A 25,446-nucleotide genomic window follows, 5' to 3' on the forward strand; every position below is an offset into this window, starting at 1 on the left:
ATACAAAAGCCCTGAAATTTAAAAAAGTGTACATGCAGTATAATTCATGAGTAGATGTTAAAAGTCAGCTCCAATCCTAAACTGATAGTGTAGGCAGTGCTTCTCAGAGTGTCCCAATTTTTGGACTTCCCATTAGTTCCTACTCAGATTCTCTGGGAATGGGCCCTGAGAATATGTATTTCCCAGTAATTATTATTATTATTATTTTGAGATGGAGTTTTGCTCTTGTTGCCCAGGCTGGAGTGCAATGGCGTGATCTCAGCTCACTGAAACCTCCGCCTCCCGGTTCAAGTGATTCTTCTGCCTCAGTAGCTGGGCGTGAGCCACTGCACCCGGCCACTGCCGTTGTTTCCTGACTTTGCCTAGAAAAGTTAGCCTTCAGAGACAAATTCTCATTCAAAGGTGAAATGATCTTCAGTTATGAGTGATTATTTTTGCATCTATTTTACTTTCTTTTTTTTTTTTTTTTTTTTTTTTACCTTGGAACCAGTTTATTCTGGTGCTAAGCAGAACTGTAAAATAGTGAAAATGTCCTATCAAGTAATTCACTGATTACATAGACACCACTTTTGTTTTTTATTCCATTTTTTGTTTTAACTCATGTGGTAGTGATATTTAATACTTTCTGATCAAATAGGTTCAAAGCGAATCTTTAAATTTCAAATTTCTTTTTTTAATTGTGATAATACATTTTATTTAACACAGTATATCCAAAACATTATTCCCAACTGTAATATAAAATTTATTATTATTATTATTATAATACTTTAAGTTTTAGGGTACATGTGCACAATGTGCCGGTTAGTTACATATGTATACATGTGCCATGTTGGTGTGCTGCACCCGTTAACTCGTCATTTAGCATTAGGTATATCTCCTAAAGCTATCCCTCCCCCCTCCCCCTACCCCACAACAGTCCCCAGAGTGTGATGTTCCCCTTCCTGTGTCCATGTGTTCTCATTGTTCAATTCCCACCTATGAGTGAGAATATGCGGTGTTTGGTTTTTTGTCCTTGCGATAGTTTACTGAGAATGATGATTTCCAGTTTACTTTCAAACTTGTCTGAGAACGGTTACTCTGGATGTTCAGAAACATTTCACTTTCACAGTTCAGTCATATTCTTGTCTTTCATTCAAATGTCCGCAAAAATAGGCAGGTGAGCAAGTGCTGGCTAAGGCAGTTCACTGAGGAAAGGGCTAGAGGGGAGGAGTTCTGAAGGCCATAACCAGAATCTAAAAGAAGTTCATTCCCCTGAGGAAAATTCCCTATTAACACTGTTCCCATAATTGCTTTCACTTTTATGAGAAATGTAAACAGTCAGAAATGAAACCTCATTAATATAATGAAAATATTTCTTGCTGGAATTAATAAAACTCTCTCCTGCTGAGTTTAAAGCACCAAGTTATTGAAAAGACAAAAGTGTGACTTTCAGCTTTTGCCTGACAATTGGAACGTGAAATTCTCATGGTATGTCTCTTATTCTTAGCTTCGGTCTTGCCAAAACTATTTCCATGGAAACAGACATCAAATCTGAAAATACTGAAAAAGCTACTATGGGGATGATCATCTAAACTCATTTGCTATACTTCGCCAAGTAAGGTCCCGAGTGTAAAAAGGCGAACACAGGCTGGCATCCTAGCGTAAAAATGACTTTGCTATCAGGGAAAAACCACAAGGGCCTCTTAAGGGACCATGTTTCTTCCTTCTATTTCCCTATCCCTCTTTTGTTTCTTTTTCCCTCCCTTCTCTTCTCACTTATTCAGTCATTCCTTCACCCAATATAATTGAGTTCCTATTTATGGTTAAATATATGTACACATATTTGTTTTCTCCCATGTAAGTCAGGAACACTGATGCATGGTTTTCAGAGAGAAACCAATAGACAGATACTGTCTTGCATTGTATCTAGGAAGCATGTCTGTTTAAACAGATACAAACAATGGAAGGGCAAGGTTGGTGTCTTGCCATCACTGGCATCTAACACAAAATGGCTCCATAAACATTAGGAATCCTGATGCCTGAACAGAATGGTTGGAGCCATAGTAGAACTGTTGAGGACTGGTATAGGAAATGTGTTGGAGAGTTAGTGTAGCTGAGAAACACAAAAGGAACCTCGTTTCCTTTGAGTGAAGAAGCCACAGGTGTGTGGTTGGGGAATTCAGAAGCCTGTGCCTAAGGTGGAAATAGTAGACATAAAACCACAGTGCTTGAAGCACAGCCAATAAATGAGGATCAACTCTCTTTATTCCAGACAGGATTGAACATCTTCTCTCAAATGAAAAAACTTTAATACAAAATTACCCTTATCAAAGAAAGATGGATTAATTGGTCTATTAGAAAAATAAAGAACACCCCTGAGTAGACAGACCTTTGATTTCTGTAGCAACTGGGTCATGTCCAAAAGTTCTTTATTAAATGTATAGCCTGAGTGGTTTCCTTGAATAATATGTCCAGTGGGAATTAATTGCACAATGTATTAATTATGGGAATATAGCCTACAAATGTAGTCAGTCATGTAAACCTTTATAGTTGTTCATCTGGGATTTTAAAAACTTTCAAATATGAAAAGGAATCATGAATCTACCCCCACATAAAATACGGAATGGTAGGAGAAAAATCAATTCCCATTTTTAAAGACCTTTTAAAAAGTGGAGAATGGCAAGCATTCATGATGTGAACCCTAAAGGTTCTTATTGACACAGGCTAATATAAATTGAGCAAAAAGGCTTTGTTCATCTTTACATCTCACCATAGCTAATGGTTCTAACTCATGAAATCAGTTATTAATAATTAAAATTAATTTTAAAAGACAGTAGATAATTGACTTTGAAGACATCACTTTTTAAAGTGCCACCATACTTCATGTTTCTCACCTCCTCCTGGTTAAAACAAAAGCTATTATAGACCCTTAAACAGGGCCCTAGAGTGTGAGGAAAGGTCAGAAAAATGCTGCCTTATGAAATGAGAGCCAAGGAGGATCATCATAAAATGGATGAAAATGTTCACCTACAGAAATCTTCCTAGAAGTGACTCTTCAGAAGAAAGGTTTTGAAAATGTTTCCGATTAAAAACATAGCTCCCTGTTCATCCAGGACTCCAAAGTGGCTCTCCAAAAGTAATCCAAAACAAATACCCACAGCACAACTAGAGAAAGCAGGTGCTAATTTTGGAACTGTAATAGTAATATATGTTATAACAGACAATTTTGATGATTGACAAGAGATACTGAAAAAGATGAGTTCAACAGCTAAAAAGTCTTCAGCATTCTTTCCAGGGGAGAAGACATTCTGATTTTAGCAAACTGATCTTGCTTATCTAATCACAAATATCCCTACAGTGGAAAATGGTGATTCATCAATGTTATAGAGTTATAAAAATATCCTTTAAAGAACATCTTAGTTCATATATCTCAATCTGTTGCTTATCGAACCATATCATAACATCTTTCTTCCATATTATTCTATCTTCTTTGAAAGTTCTGGCCTATTCTCCATTTCTACTGTTAAAATTCTGCCCATCCTTCAAGGTTCAACTCAAGCATCTCCCTCTTGACACAACCATCTCTGATCCCCAATTTTTGCCAGAGTTCTCTGCATTTTTATTATAATGGTAGATTCTGCTTCCTCAGAATTAGCAGTTTCTTCATTCAATTGTAAGCCATTTGCTGTGTGCTTGTATTTTGATTCATATATATATATATATATATATATATATATTTTTTTTTTTTTTTTTTTTTTTTTTGAGACAGAGTCTCGCTCTGTCGCCCAGGCTGGAGTGCAGTGGCTCGATCTCGGCTCACTGCAAGCTCCACCTCCTGGGTTCATGCCATTCTCCTGCCTCAGCCTCCTGAGTAGCTGGGACTACAAGCGCCTGCCACCACACCCTACTAATTTTCTTTTTTTTGTATTTTTAGTAAAGACTGGGTTTCACTGTGTTAGCCAGGATGGTCTTGATCTCCTGACATCGTGATCCACCCACCTCAGCCTCCCAAAGTGCTGGGATTACAGGCGTGAGCCACCGTGCCTGTCCTTGATTCATATTTTTAACAAAAGTTCGTGAGAATATATCTGTCAAACTCTTTCGCTAGATGCTTTATGTTCACTGAATCCTCACTGTGTCCCCCACATGCTTGTATAGTCCCTTATCCACTGTGGACCCTTACTAACTTTGCATTGCCATTTAATATGACCAGCTGAGAAGATTCTCTTATCAGGAAGGTGTGTCCCTGCAGGTGAATGGATCCAGGAAAATGGGTTCCTATTACATTCATTTTAAATAAGTGAGCATATTGGAATTTGAGTCATATAAGCCAACTTCCCAGAGTGCAATCATCTCTGGATGAAGGGGAAAACATAGTATATCTAAACTTACAAGTTGATGCCTAGACTGTGGAACGTGGGGACTCCACTAATGAGTAGCTGTTATGGTGAGACCCATGAGGCCTCTAGAAGCTATACTGTACCACTTCTTATATATATTTTCCAAAAGCATCCAATTTAAAGAACAAAAAAACTGCCCTGAGATGATATGTGTATTCCAATATGGCAGAACTCGGCTTAGATGAGAACGATTCTTGCACGCTTTCCAAAGAAATCTCAAAATCTGAAACAAAAGCTCACCAACTTGATTGGGGAGAAATTCAAAATAAATCAACAGCTCAACAGCTCTTTTTTTAAGCAGACCTTACTAACTAGGCCTTCATAATTACAACACAGTGATATTAAGTAGACAAACAAAAGTAGTTTATTCTTATATAAAGGTTAGGCTTTCATTTAAACTACTATATGGGGAAAGCAATCTAAAACTTTTGAAACCAAGGGCACAAGGAAACAAATTTTTTTCAAAGTGCTTGCAGAGTCAGACTCCAGAAATTAATTTTTATATGCAGGTGTACCTGGATAGGCATTTTCTATTACATAGTTTGTACTCAAGATGAAGTACATTTTCTGCTTTGCTCTCCATTCCTTGCACTCTGAAAATTTGTGACCTAGTAGGGGAATAAACTAATGATTATAATCAAATATGTGAAAAGATAGAGATATGGAGGGGTTTTGGAAGAATCAAAGCAGGGCAAGTACCTCATTTATAGAGGGAAGGGGAAATGTGAAGGCTTCCTGGAAGAGGTGATGCCAAAATCATAGGAAAGTAGAAAAGTAGAAGGCAGCTAGGCAAGAGGATGAGAAGGCTTTTCAAGCAGAAGATTAAAAAATGAAAGTGTGGGAGTGAAATGACATGAGAATGATGGGAAATTTATTGCAGCTGGAGAATAAAAGATGAGGCAATATACGGTAAGAGATGAAATAGAGGTATGGACCAGGTCCATATTTATGGGGACTTTATGCCTTTCATTTAAGGATCCGTACTTTATGGGGCAAGAGAGACACTCAAGAGTTTCAATCAGGAGAGCAATTTAGTTAAACCTGTTTCATATGGCTCACTTCAGTGGCAAGGTAGAGAATGAGAGCAACAACCCTGTGGACAGGGAAATGTTTGCATTAGCACCAGAGAGAGATGATGAGGGCTGACTGGGAGGAGAAAACTGATCTAGGAAACAGTGAGCAAGTAAAAACAAAAGAACCACTCAACTGCTTGCATGTGGAGCTTAGGAGGAGGAGAGGAATTCTGTGAGTCTAATGGGCTGAGTAGATGTTGATGGCAGATGCTAAGACAGCCTTCAGGAGAAACAGGTAGACAATGAGTAGAGCTTTTCACCTGAGAAGTGTGGGGGACTTCTGGCTATAAGCAGCCACAGGGTAGTTGGATGCCGGGGGTTGAATCCCTGGGAAGCACTTCATGCTGGGATGTGGATTATTAAGCAGTTTGTCAGTGTTCTAATAGCTGAACCCACAAAAAGAAAAGGACCCAGCAGAAGCAAGAATAAAAAATGAGAAGGTAGAGAATGGGTCTCTGGAGGATATTACCATTTAAGGAAGAGGAGAAAAGGAGTCTGCAAAAGCCACAGAGGAAGAAGATCTAGGGAGTGGGAAGGAGCTGAGGAAGAAGACAGATGTGAAGAAATCAATCCACAGAATCAAACAATTGCATTAAACAGTAACAGTAGATGAGTATGTGCATATATGTGTATGTATACACATATAATTCTGTTTTTGTGGATCAAGATAGTATCTGAGCACAAGTTTATACTGCCTCACCCCTAAAATTCTATTTAATGATACAAAAGAATTAGAAGAAAAAAATCAGAATTACTGAAAAGAAAATGTCATTTTATTAGTATTTTTTAAATGATGGAAGAATTTCTGGAAGACAGCAGATGGGATCTGGTTTAGAGGGAAACAGAACTTGAAGAAAGGACAAAAACAAATATAAGAAACTGCAGCAAATGTCAGCAGGGTTTTGAGGAAACTGCATGAAATGCAGGATAAAAGGATATACACATGGATGGGAATTAAGGGGCATTCTCCAAGGGCTGAAATCTGAGGGAGCTTTGCTTGGCAGTGCTCTTCTCCTGCCTATGCTCTGTAGTGGGGGGGAACAGCACAGTTCAAGGTTAACACAAGAGCTGTGGGTGCTGATCCAGAGAGGCAGAGAGGGATGAAGGATAACTTCACTTTGTATTCTCTATAGTCCTGAGCTGTTTCTTTCATGTTCAGAATGTATTTGTGTATTACCTGAATAAATTGTTGAAATAGAGATAGTCTTTCGGATTCAATTGGAAATGCAGAAGGGCTTGGTGACCTTGACAAGAACAATAAAAGGGAAGGAGGCTGCAGCCAATGTTGCTTTGAGACATGAATGAAAGGTGACAAAATAGAAAAGCAAGGATAAAATCTTGGAGAAATTAACATAAGTTGGAGAGAGATGGAGAGAAATCAAATTCTTGGGAAGGACAGGAGGTAGAGACAGGAAGTACAGAAGATCAGGGGTACAATTGGAAGATGGGAGTAGAAAAAAACAATTGTGCATGATGGTCTTTTCTTGGGGAAGAATGGGACATGATTATCTGCCTTAGACAGTGGCAATCAAAGGCTGTAAAAAGGACCTAAACAGAAAAATCTGAAAAAATCCACTACCTGGCCCAGTGGCTCATGCCTGTTATCCCAGCACTTTGAAAGGCTGAAGTGGGAAGATTGCTTGAGCTAGGAGTTCAAGATCAGCCTGGGCAACACATTGAAAGCCCATCTTTACAAAAAATACAAAAATTAGCCAGGTGTGGTGACATGCACCTATATTCCTAGCTACTCAGAAGGCTGAGGTGGGAGGATCGCTTGAGCATGGGAGGCTGAGGCTGCAGTGAGCCATGATCACACCCCTGCACTCCAGCCTAGGTGACAGAGTGAGACCCTGTATCAAAAAAAAAAAAAAATCCAAGAACAAATTAAAGGACTGATAGCAATGAACAAGAGGATCTAGCTGAGGTTGAAAACCACAGATAGGTGGTGTGCCCAACTCACAGAGTAAAATTTTCTCCAGCAGGTCTGAGTTACTTGAGTGTAGCAACAGTAAAGGCTGGTTTGTCAGAGCCATCCAGGTTGGGTTTTGGTTAGGCCAATGAAGGAGTAGGATACTAGGACACAGAGGATGCTGGTGACAATAAACTGATCAGAAGATCCACCTTAGCTCCTTGCATGGTGACGATTCCTATCTCTTAGCCCAGAAAAGACTGATCTGGAGAGAGTGGAAGCCTCAAGAGCATACAGGCTCCTGACGCAGCCCAAGGGCAGAAGGTGGGCATGAAGGGGCAGCATGCAGATGTTATTCCTCTGCTTGAAATAGCCAGAAGCAACACAAGTCCCCTGTCCCTTCTCTTCCTCTTAGAAAGAATATTTAGCAAAAGAATAAAGAAATTCATAGTCCATAAGCCAGGCCAAATCAACAGACTAACAAAAAATAAAGCACTTCTGACCGGGCATGGTGGCTCACACCTATAATCCCTGCACTTTGGGAGGCCAAGGCAGGCGGATCTCCTGAGGTCAGGAGATCGAGACTAGCCTGACTAACATGGTGAAACCCCGTCTCCAATAAAAATAGAAAAATTAGCTGGGTGTGGTGGCGGGCACCTGTAATCCCAGCTACTCAGGAGGCTGAGGCAGGAGAATCACTTGATCCTGGGAGGCAGAGGTTGCGGTGAGCCAAAATGGTGCCACCGCACTCCAGCCTGGGTGACAGAGGGAGACTCTGTCTCAAATAAAAAAGAAAAAAAAAAAGAAGGCACTTCTTTCTTTCTTATGACCTGATTATTTCTTAATTATTCTCACCAGTTTCCAGTGGCCATGGAGCATCTATGCTGTGCTAAGTGCTGTTTTATTGAGCATGTTTTCCCAAAGATGAGGCTGAAGTCTGCCATGCAGAGAGAAGTCAGCTGCCACTCTGGCAGGCTCTCAGCTGCCTGGGTCATTAAATGACTTCTTACCCATGGGTTAATGTCCCGAAGGACAACCGAGGACGTGTCTTTCAAGAGCAGAGGTTTTCGTGATATTTTACCATATTGTGCTTCTAAGTATGAGACAACTGGCCAGGCAAGGAGATGTCCCTAAATTCTCTTGCATCTGTGGGCAGAGGAGGGGAAGGGTCACTGCACTCAGGGACAAGAGAAGGGGTGGCCCAAGTGGTGGCCCTGCGGATCCTTTGTTTCAGGGTAGTGACAAGCGTAGATGGCCACTTGACATTTGACAGCTCTCCAGCACTGCCATACTCTAGAGACAGCAACACTTTCTCTCAACATGGCTGTGAACATCTCTGTTCCTGGATGCCAAGCCACTCAGCTGCAGGCTGGGGCAGTGCCTGGATCTCTCTCTGGACCTCTGGGGAGGGAAATGAAGTATGGCAGGAACAAAAATAAAGATACAACAAATGGAGGCAGTTTCACTTCTTCCCCCTAGGAGAGAAAGTGAAAAGATAGAGAAACCAAAGGAGACTTGGACTAATTCAAGTTTCTGTTTGTATTCTGGTAGATGCTAACTTACCATATGATCTCCCAGAAGTGGAAGTGAGGACAGGTAACCCAAAGCCCTTTCTGTCCTGGTTGCCTGAATAGTCTCTGACATGTACTTCTTAGGCTGACTAATAGCCATATAAAGGATTTGGGCATAAACCTGGAGGGTCCCAGGAGAGACAATCTCAAGTGGATTCCTCAGATAGTTTGTTTCAGGCTGTGGGGCTGGGAATGTCCTCCAGTGTAAAGGCTGACAGAACACCACCTGGTTTTGAGTCTGGTTTACTCAGTTGATTTATTTTTTCAAGCATTTTTTTTCCAGAAGATACGGCATCATAGGAAAATATATTTTGCTGTCATTCCTCTTGGACCTAAATGAGCATGCTATTTTTTCAACCTAAGTGCTTAGATTTTATGTAGTTACATTTGCTTATATACATTCACTTCATTCCATATAGAATTTGAGGTTGCTCATAAAAAAAGAAGTAAAAAATAAGACCAAAAAAAGTGCAAAAAGTATGCCAGTCAAAAGGTCTAGAAAGTAGATACATGAAGTTACATGCAATTCCAAGTATAGTAGTTTTTGGGAAATTAGAGGCTGAGTTTTGAAACTCACAAGCAAGTGAAAATGGTCAGGGAAGTTAAAAAAAAATGAGAGAGTACTAAATCAGAGACAATAAAAAAATCCTTAATTAAAAGTATGCTGTGGTGAACGACTAGACAGATCAGTAGAAACAGTCAATAAACACCTAAATACACATGGAATGCAGTAGATGGCAAAGGTGGTATATGAAGTCTATGGGGAAACAAATGATGCTGGGACAATAGGTTGCCATGCAGAAAAAGATAAAATTAGATCACATGTTAATTTCTAAATGGCCCAAAGACTTAAATTTATAAAACAAAACCATAAAAGTAATGGGAGGAAACATTTAACTTTATAGTGGAAAAGGCTTTTGTAGTAATGATTCAAAATTCAGAAGCCATAAGAGAAAGGAACATTAATAAATGAGACTCCATAAATCCATGTGGAAAAAAACAAGTAATGTCAAGTGACAAGTAACAAACTGGGAATATACAGGTAAGATGTGATAACACGAAGAGCTTAATCCCCTAATTTACCAATTAGGAAAAAGCCAAGACAAGAGTTCAAATTATGTTGAAAACTTAATTAACACTTATATGACAAACATTACATTTACTCAATCTTTAACCTCATAAAGACAGAAAATAAATTAGCATCTATTTTCTTTTCTCACATGGCTAATTAGTATATGAAATAGAATCCAAGAGAGATCCACCATGCAAACAGAAACCATAATGTAGGTACTGTTACCATCTCCATTTTATCACCAGGAACCTGAGACACAGAGAGGTGAAGTAACTTGCTCAAGGTCACACAGCTTAGAAGGGACAGAGCCAGTATTCAAATCCAGATAGTGTGGCTCCAGACATTTTGCTTATATTCACCAAGTCCTACAGTAAAAACCATGGACAGCCAATTATAGAAAACAAAAACATAACATGAAGCGATGCTAAAAACCCCCATATACTAAATCAACACAAAACTACAATGAGATTTTTATCATTTTCTCTGTCCTTCAAAGCTTCCTGAAACATCTGCACTGTCTAGGAAGGTAGGTATTTGAGCTGCATGAAGGCAAGAGGTTAGGTCCAGGAAGGTTAGGATTCTATGTAAGGTGTCACAGTTTGAGGGGAATGGCCCCAAATAAATGTAACCCAGCTTGCCTTTCCTCCCATTACAAAAGTAATAATGCAGAAAATACATGATTATGTTTATCCTTGAGGGAAAAAAATCTATTTAGACTGATGGTACTTCAAAATTACCCCATAAACTGCAAATATATTTCTGAAATGAAATAACATCTGGAAAAGGAATTTAAAGTGGTATCTTTGGTTGCCTGTCAGAATACGGCAATGTGAGAATAGTCATTTTCACCTTTTCTGAGATATGTCTTTGCTAAAGACAGGAAATAAAGTAGCTTCTATTTTCTCTTCTCATGGCATTGGCAGATGGAAAAAGGATACATCATGAAGGGTCCATGAGAAAAGAAACCATCCTGAGGAAAGGGTTTGCTCATTTTATACGTTGCGGTGAAGTCACAGTTACTGCTGATCATGGGAAGTAGGTTTATAAAGGGAAAATGAAATCCATAGAGAATACTAGGATCACTCTCTCTCCACCCCGCAGGATTATTCTTAATCCAATGCTTCAATCTCCTGTCATTGCTGCTTTACTCAGAAGCTCCCACACAGAAAACACAATGATTTGCAATTATGTTCCTTTTCCTCAGAATTAGATGGAATCCTTGGCAAGCAGTGAAGTGACCACACTGATAATGGTGAGCAAGGGGAAAGCAGCAGTACATTTCAGGAGTACTGAGTGCAGGAAAACTTGACTAATCTATGATGTGATTACCGAGGTGAAAATGTGTCAGATCCTTGCTAACTTTGAAAATTGGCCGCCTCATCCAAGAAGCTGCCTTTGACCCATGATGCAGTTATAACAGCTGCATTCTGGATCATCTGAAACACTTTGGAATAAACAGATTTGTGACAGGCCGGGTGAAGTGGCTCACGCCTGTAATCCCAGCACTTTGGGAGGCCAAGGCCTCTACTTGGTATGGAGGGCAATTTAAAACTTTCAAATTGTCTACTTCTTGAATTTTCCATTTAACAATTTCAGACTGTGGTTAACTGGATAAATAAAACAATGGAAAGGGAAACTGTGGATAAATGGAAACAACTGTAGTCTCAACTTAATATTTTTAAGATTTCAAAATATTCTGCAATTTAGAGAAAAGTGAGATATCTAAACAAATCCAAGGTGGGCAGATCACGAGGTCAGGAGATCAAGACCATCCTGGCTAAGATGGTGAAAACCCATCTCTACTAAAAATACAAAAAATTAGCTGGGAGTGGTGGTGCGCACCTGTAGTCCCAGATACTCAGGAGGCTGAGCCAGGAGAATGGCGTGAACCTGGGAGGCAGAGCTCGCAGTGAGCCATGATTGCGCCACTGCACTCCAGCCTGGGCAACAGAGCAAGACTCTGTCTCAAGAAAAAAACAGAACAAAACAAAACTGTGACAAAACTATATAGAAATGCTTAAGGAGAAAGATGACAATCCTGCCATTCTTTCTAATTTAATCATCTTGATAAGTGTGAAGTCTTTTGACAGATTCTCAGCACTTGTGTGTGTATTTGTGTGTATGTATACATATATATATCTCCACATATTATCACTATATTATCATTAGTTTACCAGAATGAGCTCACACCATGCATACCACTCCAAAACTTGCTTCTTGCATTTAACATTATGAACATTCCTTCACTTAAATATCAAATACAGTGGTCCCCCCTTATCTGAGGGCCATACATTCCAAGACCCCCAGTAGATGCCTGAAACCAAGGATACTAAATTTGATATAGACTGTTTTTTTTCCTGTATATGCGTACCTATGATAAAACTTAATTTATAAAGAAAGCACAGTAAGAGATTAGCAGCAGTAAGAATTAAAGTATTAGTAAATGATTGAATAAAATAAAGATGACTGGACTACAAGCACTATGATGCCATGGCGGTTGATCGGATGACTGAGATGGCTACCAAGTGACTCACAGGTGGATAGCATCTGCAGTGTGGATATGCTGGACAAAAGGATAATTCACATTCTGGGTAATACGAGGCAGGATGGCGGGAGAGTTTATCACTCTACTTGGTATGGAGGGCAATTTAAAACTGTCAAATTGTCTATTTCTTGAATTTTCCATTTAACAATTTCAGACTGTGGTTAACCGGGTAAATAAAACCATGGAAAGGGAAACTGGATAAATGGAAACAACTGTAGTCTCAACTTAATATTTTTAAGAGCTTCAAAATATTCTGCAATTTAGAGAAAAGTGACATATCTAAACATAATCCAACCTTTCCATTTCTTCCATTCTGAAGAAATTGCTGCATTAAAAATCATTACATGTGCTTTTGTTTTTCTATAGAATAGATTCTCTCAAGTGGAATTGGTAGGTCAAGTTTTAATGGCTTTTGCTAGATGGCCCAAGAACAAATAATTCACATTTCCACAAGCAGGGTTTTGAGAGAGTGCAAGTGGTGCCATATTCAGGGCAGCACTGGCTGTTTTCACTAACTTCATTTTGCCAATTGGATAAGTGAAAAACATTACTGCATTGTTTTAGATTATATTGCCATGACTGTTAAAGAGGCTAAACATGTTAAATAAGTTTTATTGTCCATTTCAAGTTATGTTTCTGTGAATTGCCTGAAATTTTAGTTTGCTTATTCTCTCTGTTAGATTGTTTCCTTTTCCTCTTTTTAAATATGTTGCTATTTGTATTTTAAGGTTATTAACCCTTGGTCTGCCAATCATATACATTGCAAATATTTTTCATTTAACTTTGCTTACACTGATTTTAGCCATATCAAACTTATATAACTGTTTATGTATATATTCTTCTTTATGGCATCTGCATTTTTTGACTTGCTTTTAAAGATCTATTCTGCCACTAGGTTATTTAGAAATTATTGGAAAACTTGTGAATTGGGACTCAGGGTAATGAGGAAATAACTTAATGAGATTATTTATTTTAGATATATTAATAGAAATAACGTGATGATTTGAAATGGGACTGTAATCATGAGAGCAGTGGAAGAGTCCCATAACAATTCAAACTAACGGGGATGGAGGCAGGAAATTAAGACATTGTGCAAGTCAGTAAATGAAATAGTTCATTTAAAAATGAGCTCTTAAAATATAAATATAAGATGGAAGGGCTAAAACTGATGCTGATTGTCACAAATGTGGGCAGGTAAAATTTCAATATTAAAAAGGCAAAGACTAACAGATTTTGTTAAATAAATCTATCCATATGTTACTTGTGAAAATGCACATAAAGCAAAGCTACAAAAACATATTAAAAATGAAAAGGTGAGAAAATAGCCTGGGGAGAGTCAAACAAAAAAGATAGAGTAATATTAGTACCACATAAAGCAGAATTCAAGGTCCCAAACCTGTCCTTGGGGTCAGGGAGAGAAAAAGCAATTGGTGAGAGGGTACCAAGGTAGCCAGGATGTTAAGAAGTTAAGATTCTGGAGTGAAGGGAAGAGCAAGAAAGCAAGGTAATACTATGAGCTACCTTTCTACTCAGGCAGTTACCAGTTTGTTAAAGGAACAGATTGAGAGACCGAATAGCTAAAGAGAGTTAGCAGTAGTCTTACGATGTTGAGGATATGAAACTTGAAGCTCAGAGCTCCTCAAAATGGAGAACACGTCAGGCTGTCATCTGGGATCATGAAAAAAATACATCCTAGGTATAAAGGCAAACTGGAAATAGAATGGCTTTTATAAGAACCTTGCCTTAAATAAACTCAATCCCTTATTGGATTAAGGGGAACTGTGCTTACTTTAACTGCTGTTAATGCTAAAAGACTCCACTCTGGAGAAAGACAGTATCAACAAAGCACCCAAACATTTTATTTCAGTGTCCAGTATTCAATTAAAAAGAATTACCAGGAGGCCAGGCGCAGTGGCTCATGCCTGTAATCCCAGCACTTTGGGATGCCGAGGCGGGCGGATCATGAGGTCAGTAGATCGAGACCATCCTGGCTAACATGGTGAAACCCCATCTCTACTAAAAATACAAAAAAAAATTTAGCCGGGTGTGGTGGCGGGCGCCTGTAGTCCCAGCTACTTGGGAGGCTGAGGCAGGAGAATGGCGTGAACCCAGGAGGTGGAGCTTGCAGTGAGCAGAGATCACGCCACTGCACTCCAGTGGGGGCGACAGAGTGAGACTCTGTCTCAAAAAAAAAAAAAAAAAAAATTATCAGGCATACACAGTACTCAATTAAAAAAATTACCAGACATATCAACAGACAGAATGAAGAGAAAAAAAACCCCAAAACTCAGAAAAGAGAAATCCCTAGGTAATCCCACAACCCAGAAAAGAGAGATCCAGATAACTTGTGATTAATATTTAAGAAAATAGATGAAAACATGGAGAATTATTCTAAAAACCTGGAATTTATAAAGAATTAAATGAAAAAATCTAGAACTAAAAGTGTAGGAATTAAAATTAAGAAAACAAGAGATGGGTCTTAGGCAGATTAGAAGTAGCTGATGAGAGGACTAGTAACAGAAGAAGAAAAGTCAGTAAAGCTATCTCAAGAAATAAGAGGAGAAAAATGTACAAAATGTAGAAGTGTTTAACACTGCATGTTCTCACTAATATGTGGGAGCTGAATCGTGAGAACACGTGGACACATGGTGGGGATCAACACACACTGGGGCCTTTTGGTGGGGGGAGGTGGGAGGGAGAGCATCAGGAAGAATAACTAATGGATGCTGGGCTTAATACCTGGGTAACGGGATGATCTGTGCAGCAAACCACCATGGCACACGTTTACCCATGTAACAAATCTGCACATCCTGCACATGTACCCCCGAACTTAAAAGTTGAAGAACAAAGCAAAAAAAAAAAAAATGTAGAAGTGCTTGAGTTATAAAGAACTTAGGTAAAAGGTTTAGCATACATGAGATTGGAGTCCCAGACATGAGGAAGAGAGAGAATGGGGCAGAAGCAAAATTTAAAAGATGATGACCAAGAGTTTTGTCAAAGTGGCCAAAGTCACAAGTTTAAGAATCAGTACATATACCATGCAGGATAAAAACAGAAACTAATTCACAACTAAGTACATCATGATAAAGTTGCTAAAATAGAGACAAAACATTCTGAAGCAGCAGGGCGTGGCACAAGGTGATGTTTCTGAAGGAATAAAAATAAGACTGACAGCTGGGTTCTTACAAACAAAAAATATAAGCCTGGAATGTTGGATTTGCCACCTATGAAGTGCTGAAAAAAAAAAAAAAAGATGACTGTTAACCTAGAATTCTATACTGAGCAAAAATGTGTTTGAAATGAAAGCAAAATAAAGATGCTTAGGATAAGAAAAACAGAACAAACGACATGATATTCTAGAGGAAATACTTCAGGAATGAGGAACCCAGGCAAAATCATGAAAATGAAGAAAGCAATAAACAGCAACAGGGGTTAATATGTGAGAAATAGTGAATAGAATGGCTATAATGATGTCTTATGGGTTTAAAAAAGACATTTAGTAAATAGGGAAAAACCCAAAAGACAACAGGGATAGATGGAGTTAAAAGGTTCTAAAGTTTTTGCACTATCCGAGAAGTGTTACAAGTAATAATTTGTTTTAGACTCTAAGGTCAATAAGGAATGTTGTAATCATTGAAGTAATTTAAAACAATGGATAACAAGCTCATAAAGGGGAATGATGAATTGACAATTCTTGATTAGTCCAAAAGAAGGTAAGAATGAAAAGAAACTAGAATATAGAACAAATAGGAAAATAGCAAATTGTAAGATAACAGATTTAAACCCAAATATGAGTTAACATTATATGTAAAAGGACTAAATACTCCAACTAAAAGACAAAGATGGGGTTAAAAACAAAACTTTATATGCTGCTTACAGGCTAACACTTTAAAGTCACAAAAGGTTTGAAAGTAACAGGATGAAATAAGATATATCCAAAAATGATAATCAAAAGAAAATTAACATAGCTATACTAAGATCAAATAGATTTTAAGTCAAGAAGCATCACTAGATATAAAGTGGGACATTTAATGATAAAAGAATCAATGTAAAAGTTAAAATTTGTATGCGGCTAATAACCTATGAAGGTATAGAAAATGTAAATGCAATAACTATAGAAGTTAGAAATGTAACTTAAAATACTATTTAAAAAGGAGCCAGGATGAAGAGATTTGGAACCAAGTTCTACATAACCTCTCAAAAACATGTAATTTCTACTTAAAGACTTCAAGACTTAGGGAAAGTGGAAACTTCTCTATCATTTAATAAAGCTAGAAAAAGAAAACTTGTAAGAATCATAAACCAACCAACTTTGTCATCCAAACTCAATATTCCAGGAATGTAAGACAGTATTATATTTAGAAATTTACCAAGAGAGTGAACATATCAATAGCTTGAAGAGAAAATATCAATTGAGTCTAAAAAAAGCTTTAGTCACTAGTAGAAGCAAACAAGTTAGATCATATTTTAAAATTCCAGCTAGACTAAGGATCTAAATTAAAAGAAACCACACACAAAGCAAACAAAAAACTAAACCCAAAGCAAAATAATCAAAACAGAAACACTAGAAGAAAACTCAAGAGAATATTTGTGCTGAGTATCTGTAGGTCCTTCATTAGATCTGCCTTTTTCCTTTTTACATTTTCCACTTGCCCCCTCCTCAGGGCACACACCTCAGACTTCTAGTATAGATTCTATGTAACTTTTTTTATTCTTTTGTTTCCTTGTCTTCTCCTACCTTACTGTGAGAGATCTTTGAATATATGTCTTTTTCATCTTGGTCTATACAGTGCCAAGCACATAGTAGATGCACATTACAAGACTGGTCAATTGTGGGTGCAGTGGCTCATGCCTGTAATCCCAGCACTTTGGGAGGCCAAGGTGGGTGGATCACCTGAGGTCGGGAGTTCGAGACTAGCCTGACCAACATGGAGAAACCTTGTCTCTACTAAAAATGCAAAATTAGCCGGGCGTGGTGGCACATGCCTGTAATCCCAGCTACTCAGGAGGCTGAGGCAGGAGAATAGCTTGAACCCTGGAGGCAGAGGTTGCGGTGAGCCGAGATAGTGCCATTGCACTCCAACCTGGGCAACCAGAGGGAAACTCCAACACAAAAAGACTGGCCAAGTGGATGGATGAATATCCCTGCCCAGCACCACCACAATCATTCCAGCCTGCCTGCCTCCTGTGGTGATAGTCTGCCTCTGGCTCTTTCTGGCTATCTTTTGTGCAGTGGAAAGAGCATGGGCTTTGGACTCAGATTGACCCATATTGACTCCTGATTATAAGCGATATCATCCTGTGCAACTGAGTTCTCTGCAGCTGATTTTCTTTAAGGGGCTTTGTATACTACTGGGTCTGTACTCAGTGCTCAGAAACTGTTACCTTACTACTGGTGTTATCATGAAGCTTGAATGAGATGGTGGAGTCAGTGTGGCTGAGGAAAAGATGGTTGACCTTCCCAGCATTTGTCTCATCAATGGCACAGTATATTGGGGTAAAACTATGGACAGTGTATCGGGGTAAAAATAAATAGCTTCATTTGCTCCCTTTGCATTAATCTTGATTCTCCTACTTATCACACTGACCACCCTGAAAACCTATCTCAGTGGTCTTCAACTCTGACTGCCCCTTAGAATCACCTGGCTTCACCCTAGGCAATTAAATCAGAATGTTCCCAGGGGCATTTTATGTGTAATTGGGATTGAGTGGTTACTGGCCCTTCACTTTCACTTTAGGGTAGTAGAATGAGTCCAACTTGCACAGTCCCAGAAACTACAAGCATTTTCTAGGAGCAAAAACTGTTTCCTAAGGAGGGTACAGAAAGAACAGGGCATGGTGCTGGAAGTTTAGGGTCCTAGTCCTGCTGCAAGTTGGAGACATGATCCAGTAAGCCACAATACCTCTGTACTCTGGTTTCCTCATTTATCAAATAAGCACCATAGAATCTTCTATCTCAAACGGTAATGGGAAATTTAAAATAGGAAGTAGGTAAGACTTTTTAAACATTTGAAAGTGACACAAGTGTGATTTGTTAGTGTTTCCATCAGATGTTCCCACCAGAATTCAACAAAATCCTCGCTGTGCTACTTACTGGCTGTGGGGCTTTGCACAGCTCATTTTGCTTTTTGAATCCCAGTTTTTCCTCATCTATAAGATGGAGCTACTTACTCTTCAAATTGCATAATAGTTCCCATTGCTAGCAGCAAAGAAAACAATGGGAACTAAAATACACAAGATATAGTATTATTGTGTTGGCTCTTATTATTGGTACTATTATTCCAATGCTGTGGATAAGCTCACTCAAGCCCTTGATTTCAAGTGGTGGAATCTCATAGTCTCTCATATTATCGGATGCTGGCACTGGCGTGGCCATAAGCAGGTGCAACATTCCTGCCTGCTAAGCTTTTGGATTTTAAAATGAATGTCAGAGAATCTTTGGTTACCAACCAAGGTGCTGAGGTTGACAGGTACAATTCACTTCACTGCCTGAGACCCGCCCCCTTAGCTTCCATTACCTGGGCTTTTCTGACTATTAGGTGTGTGACAGAAGATCAATACTGGAGAGAGATGAATGTATGTAATCAACCTATCAGAAGCAAGTTGAAATCCTTTGGTGTGTGGTATCATAAAAGGAGGAAGGTCAATAGGGACACTGGGTCGGACTGAAGAGCAGCCTTGCCCCAAAGCAAATCCTGGCACTTTCCTCTGGCCCACCTTTTCCCTCCAAGCTACAGCACATGGTACCTTTCTCTAGAGCCCAGAGGCTTTATGTTCTCTAGCAAAGTGGTCTGCATCCTTACGTTGACCATAAGTCCAGTGATTATAAAAGTTGAGGTCTTTGGGAAACCCAAGAAGTAGAGTCGTGGACTTGAAAGTAAGAAATAGGGAAAACAGCACAGTTATTTCTGACTTTTTGGCTCTACTGTTTATAGTTTTGCTTGTGCAAAGCAATACAAATTCATGTTGTCAGCCAGTGACATAAACAGATTTTTCTTTCCTGAAGCGAATCTGATAATTATGATGTTGTAACATATCTTGCACCACCCAAAACAGTAGATTGAGGATGTCAGGTTTCAGTACAACAAAATGGAACAAGTCTTTTCAGAAAGCACGAACTGTCATTTCAAATGAGGCTCTGAAATATGTTCCCACTTACCTACTGATATGGTCCAAACAGCAATGATTTTCAGAAATGCCTTAGTTCTGGAGTTGAAGCGGCTATGGTGGATGGGATTCTGGATGGCGACGTAGCGGTCCAGCGAGATGGCGCAGAGGTGCATGATGGAGGCCGTGGAGAAGAGCACGTCCAGGTAAATCCAGACTGCGCAAAGCTTGCTCGGCAGAGGCCACCGGTACCCTATGAGGCAGAAGGTTGGTGTCAGTGAGCAACCCTGTGCCTCCTGGAGCACATGGATCCCTATCCTATGACAATTTCCAGCTCTGGGACAGGCACAGGCGGTGGCAAAGGGCAACACAATATATTTTTAGTATTTGAAAAAAGCCCACTGGCAACTAAACTATGATAAGCTAGCACTGGCTGATGAATGCAGGGTTTGAAAATTTCTAGTGTCTGGAGTTATGTGAGTGTGGCACGGTAAGCTCGGATGGTCTCTATTTGGGGGTTCTCTTTCTTCCCCCTTACGCCTGGCAAAACATTTCTTTTGTTAATGGCTTATGTCAAAATTTGTGTTTTGGCTCCTCTTCTGGAGCACCTCTCACACTGTACTGTCAGGATTTAGTCACATATTTCTCTGGATTGTATTTCCCTAAGGAAATACAATAGTCTCACCTCTTAGTCATTATTATAACCATCCAGTCCCATACAGTGATGGCAATAAATTGCATTAGTGCAAATGACTAAATGACTAAAAATTCAGATTGTGAATACGTCTGTTTGTAAAAATGAAAAATAATGATCTAATAATGCTTTGGGTGCCAAACTCAAATTTGGGGTATGTGTAGGGAGAGCTGAAGACAAGGGTGAAGAAAAATAAAGGAAGGTGTCCTTGCTCTGAGCTTTGTTTTAGGGAGGCATTTCTCAAACTTTAGTGAGCATCAGACTCTGCCACACCTCTTAAAACACACACTGCTGGACCTCCCTCCAGAGGTTCTGATGCAGTTAGTAGGGAGCAGGCTGTAGAATTTGCATCTGAATTAGCAAGCTCCGGGTGATGCTGATGCTGCTGGTCCAGGGACCACGCTTTGTGAATAGCTGCTTTAGGGTAGTGGCTCTCACCCCTGGCTGCACATCAGAATCAGCTGGAGAGCTTTAGAGAAGGTCCTGATGCCCATGCCAAACCCAGCCCAATTAAATCATCTTTGGAGGGTGGGCTGAGGTGGACATCAAATGTCGAAGCGTTTGCAAAGCTTTTTCCAAGCTCCCCAGACAATTCCAATGTAAGAGACACTGCAGGTCACCTGCTATATGAGGAAGGTTAGAGTGTGCTTTATGGACATAAACAAAGTGTCCTGGTTTTGTGTTTTGGAGGGGGATCAAGCAGTTATGTAAACCTTAATTAGTTTTGATCACAGTATAAGCAGCGGAGTTAGATCTGCCTGCATGTAAGAAGGAAAATTTTAAAGTCCACTTTTCTTATTACAGACCCACAAAGCCGAACAAACTCCAACGCAAACGTACACTATTAACCAAAATGCCACAAGAGATATTTAGACAAGTAAAGAGCGTAGGTACAAGCCTAATTTACAGCCATTCACTTGTATTATTTGCAAAGAGCTTGAGCCGAAAGGAAAGCCTTTTCCTTTGCAGCGCCTTATGGGGGAAGCCACGCTCTGTCTGTTCGGAACAGATGTCGGCCCTCGGAGGGGTTTCTCTGCAAGGAGGCGGCCCGGGCCTCAGTCAGTGTTTCCGATGCGGGATAAGGAGGGGGCATTTCCTTGTGGGAGAAGCCCCATGCCCCACGCCCCGTGGGCTGGGGGAGGCGGGAGGAGCAGCCCAGGGAGGGGCGGGGCTCCGGAGGGAACGGGCTGCGCTCAGAGCGGCGGCCGCCAGGGAGCGCCCTTGCTCCCCAAGCGGGTGACGCCGGGGGTCACCCCACCCTCCAGCCTCTGTTTTGGGTCCCGCTCTGTCACTCCTCCTACCCCCACTGGAGTTTGCCCCCTAGGGGAGGGGGTTTGGGAAGCGAGAATCTTCCCCGGGATGCTGGGGAAAGGGCAGGCAAATTAAATGAAATCATTCCGGTGTGGCATTTAAATGGCATTTAAATGGCTGGACTTGGAATGAGCGTTACTAGCTTTGTGCAAACTGGCGCCTGCTCGCCCTTGCGTACCGCCTTCCTCCTTCACATTCTCTAGGGCTGGGTTGATGTTTTTTAATCTTAGCCCCTAAGACTTGACCAGAAAATTTCCCTTTAAAGATAGCTATCATAACCTGTCTCTAAGCTCTGAGTGACTGCTGCTTGTGCCTGTGTCAGCAGTCACAATAGTCTCTCCTTTAAGGAGGTATCTGGCTGTATTACTCATAATTTGGAAAGAATATCACATTTTGGTCCCTTGCTGAGAGGTCTGACTATTTCAAACTCTGTTGAGAAGAAAGCAAGATTAATCCCTTCCCATTTGTTTCCCACCCTCCTCCAAACCAGACTGGAGGAGTTTATGCATATGCATTTTCAAAGAGTTGAGGATATAATTCAAAGGCACATTTCCAAATTAGCTTCTCTGGGCAGGGAACAATTAAAACTGGAGTAATTCATTTATTCTAATGGAGATTCTGCATATTTTAACATAAAACCTATTGCACCACTAATGTTCTCTCTGCAAATGTTCCAAAGTAATTGGGAAGGCTTTATCACTCCATTAAAAGTGCTGAAAACTGTGTGACAAAGATTAAAACTGTTCTGTCCTGAAGGCTGGAATATTGGTTGGGAATATAAAGAAGCAAAAATCAAGTAGATTCAGAATGATGGGTAAGTTATTGGTTTATGACTGTATGGGGTAATTTATAAAAATTTCTACATTAAATGTACATGTTTTAAAGCACAAAACTCTCCAATGATCATTTTTACACAGGATGTACGCGTTTTGAAGCACAAAACTCTCCAGTGATCACAGGTCATTGACTGTCTGATTTTTATGTGAAATCCCATTTTAAGAGTAAAATATAAGTAACATAGTAGGCTCTAGTCTATAAACAAAGCCTTCTATTTATAGTTTGTTTGCCCCCTGAGCCCCATCTCATCTGCTGATGGCATGCACATGCTCTTTATTACCAGTGCGAATATAGCTGGGAAACTAATGCCACTCACCATACAGGATGGTTAACATGGACACGGGCATGACAAGGAAACCCAGCAGCATATCAGCTATGGCAAGTGACATCAGGAAATAGTTGGTGGCATTCTGCAGCTTTTTCTCTAGGGACACTGCCATGATGACGAGTATGTTTCCAGCAATAGTTAGAATAATCACTACAGCTGTCAGTAAAGCAGACCAGTTTTTTTCCTGGAGATGAAGTAAGGAGAGACACGATGGTGAGAGGCACCCTTCACAGGAAAGGTTGGTTCGATTTTCAGAGTCGACTGTCCAGTTAAATGCATCAGAAGTGTTAGCTTCTCCGGAGTTAAAGTCATTACTGTAGAGCCTGGTGTCATCATTTAATTGCATTAGGGAGTTTGTAGTTGAGCTCAAAGAAGTATTTTCTTCACAAAGAATATCCATGTCTAAGCCAGAACTTGTAGCAGATGAGGTGTGGAAGGACTAACAGGTTATAGCTTCTGCTCACCATTCACCTTGATGTACCCACACTCTGTAACGCTGAGGCTGGTGTACATGCTGGTCTCCCGGGGCTGGATTTTTGTCTTCCATTATTACAATGATAGTTAAAGAACTGAACTGTGGTGGCTGTAAGTTTTCTTCATTCACAATTTTAGGAGAGTCCACTGTTTGGTTTTATTATTTTCTCACCAAAGCGAGGATAAAAAAGCAGAATGAACTTTTAGCATAGAGGTTGCAGGGTTTTTTTTTTTGAGCATTCGGGAAGATAAATGTCCTGGACAAAGAAGAAAAGTTTTATAACTACTGGGACTCTTGTTTAACTATATCTCATTTTGTTGGTTATGCTGATGGTACTAGTTTAGCAACAGTATTATTAAAATAGCATGCAATCAGAAACAGTGGGGATGTACACATTCTACATTAAGAAAGTCAATTAAAAATACATCCAGTGTTAATCCCATAGTAATTGGATGTACTTTGGGTTACAGTTCTCAGCCATTCTTAGGCTGAATTGCCACAGCTGCTGTCAGGAATTTCAGCTCCTATAATGTTGCTTAGCTAATAAAAGGAAAACAAAAAAGTCTTAAGTAAAGATTAGCAGACAACTTTCCTCCCTAGAAATTCTCATTGAAATGATTACATGTTGGCCCAGCATGATTTCAAACCGGAAAGAAAATTACACAGCAATAAAATATAGCGGCATGAGAACTTACATTTGTCTTCAGGGTCCACACATGAGATACATTTGTTATTCTGTGACTCGCTGCATCTCTCACAGTAATTAAACTGGTGTAGAGTCCCCTCTTCTTGATCTTCCACCAGCATAATATGATAGTAATTTGGTTTCTGTTTTGCTGACTTCAAAAACTGCATGCAAGAGCTGAGCCAGCTCCCGCACTGCTTGGATCCTGTTGGCTTCCTCTGGCACGGCTCGGCTGGGTTCCTCCCTCCCTGTGCGGCTCGCCTCAGCAGGCACACATTTAGAAATCATTCACGAGCCCCTCAAAGTCGCACAAAAGAACTGCATGGGAAAGTAGGAAGAGCTGTCTGCACCAAGGGACTCCTGGTTTCCACGGGAATGGAGTAGCTCTCTGACTGCCTCGTTCATTTCATCAGACCTCCCTCTATGTGTATGTCATAAGCTGCAAGGTAGCAACAGCCAGGAGGGCGGACCAAATAGGCTTTTTCTTCTCCCTCTTTTTGCTACATATTAATATTGGGAAGTTTTCCTTTGCTTTCGAGAGAAACTGGAGAAATGGCCTTTTGTGCAGATTCCCATTAAGGTAGGTAAGTGGCACTGTGGTAATTTTTTAGGCTGAAGGGTGAAGAGACAACATAAATAAGGCTAGAAAACAGTGTGTCCTCGGACTGCTGTGAGTGTCCGGCACTTCCATCCAAAGCCAACAGTGTTTGTGTCCAGAGTGGAATTACTGACTTTGGCCACATAGGCTCAGGGTGGCTAGGCACATCTGTGGTGATAACTCTGATAAACTATCAGCACTATTTTTATTTAATAGATACACCATTGAACTGGCTTATTTTCTTCAGCAGAAATATGCCACCCAGATATTATTCAAAACCTCACATGTGGTAGGAAATAAGTTGGTTTCGCAGTACCAATGTTTTTCCCCCACCAGTAATGACAACTTGCCTTACTTGTAAAGAAAGCCCTTTCCCAAGTAGGTTTCTAAAGGAGGCAGTTTGATCTCTCTCTTTTTGCAGGCATGAAAATATTTTCCTCAATAGTTGGGTTTTGCTACAGTTCTATCACCTTCTGTTCTTCACATTCTCCCTAGACAAATTCAACCACTCTCATGCCTTCAATATGTTTGTGGCCAAGTCTGTACCTTCATAGCTGATTATTTCTCTCAGTTCCAGACCTAAATCTCCAGCTGCCCATTGGCTCCTTCCATGGTAGCCTGGGAGACCTTGACCTCAGCATCTTCCCTCACTCCGCATCCCCCTGCCCGGCTCTCAGTGCTTGTTCCTACCCATTGGCTTGCATGATGGAATCACCACCTCTTCAGACAGCTGCTGTTATCCGCGACTCTTCCTTCATTCTTGCTGCCAGATCCCACTTCGTCTCCGGTGCTACCTCTGTATGCGTATTTCTCACATGTCCTCTCCTGCAGCCTGCAGCTCGCACCCTGTGGTCGAGATCTA

At 40.2% G+C, this 25,446-nt stretch overlaps 1 protein-coding gene and 1 long non-coding RNA gene across 3 annotated transcripts in view; one reads left to right on the plus strand and one right to left on the minus strand.

Annotated features, from left to right (window-relative positions):
• HTR2A (5-hydroxytryptamine receptor 2A) overlaps positions 1–25,378 on the minus strand; it is a 66,532-nt gene extending 41,154 nt beyond the window's left edge. Inside the window, exons 1-3 of one of the 2 annotated variants that reach the window (XM_003811414.5) lie at positions 23,997–25,378; positions 22,815–23,557; positions 19,709–19,909 (exon numbers count right to left, since the gene is read on the minus strand). In XM_003811414.5, coding sequence (XP_003811462.1) covers positions 19,709–19,909; positions 22,815–23,226 — 613 coding nt within the window. In that variant the 5' untranslated portion in view covers positions 23,227–23,557; positions 23,997–25,378. The remainder of the gene's footprint in view (positions 1–19,708; positions 19,910–22,814; positions 23,558–23,996) is intronic. The other variant, XM_003811415.5, reaches the window with a different exon arrangement.
• The window catches only part of LOC106635429 (uncharacterized), a 319,562-nt gene continuing 318,545 nt past the window's right edge, over positions 24,430–25,446 (plus strand). The window contains exon 1 of the long non-coding RNA XR_008620618.2: positions 24,430–24,566. This is a non-coding gene — a long non-coding RNA (uncharacterized LOC106635429). The remainder of the gene's footprint in view (positions 24,567–25,446) is intronic.

The sequence above is a fragment of the Pan paniscus genome, chromosome 14 (genome assembly GCF_029289425.2).
Source record: "Pan paniscus chromosome 14, NHGRI_mPanPan1-v2.0_pri, whole genome shotgun sequence".
Taxonomy (NCBI): domain Eukaryota; kingdom Metazoa; phylum Chordata; class Mammalia; order Primates; family Hominidae; genus Pan; species Pan paniscus.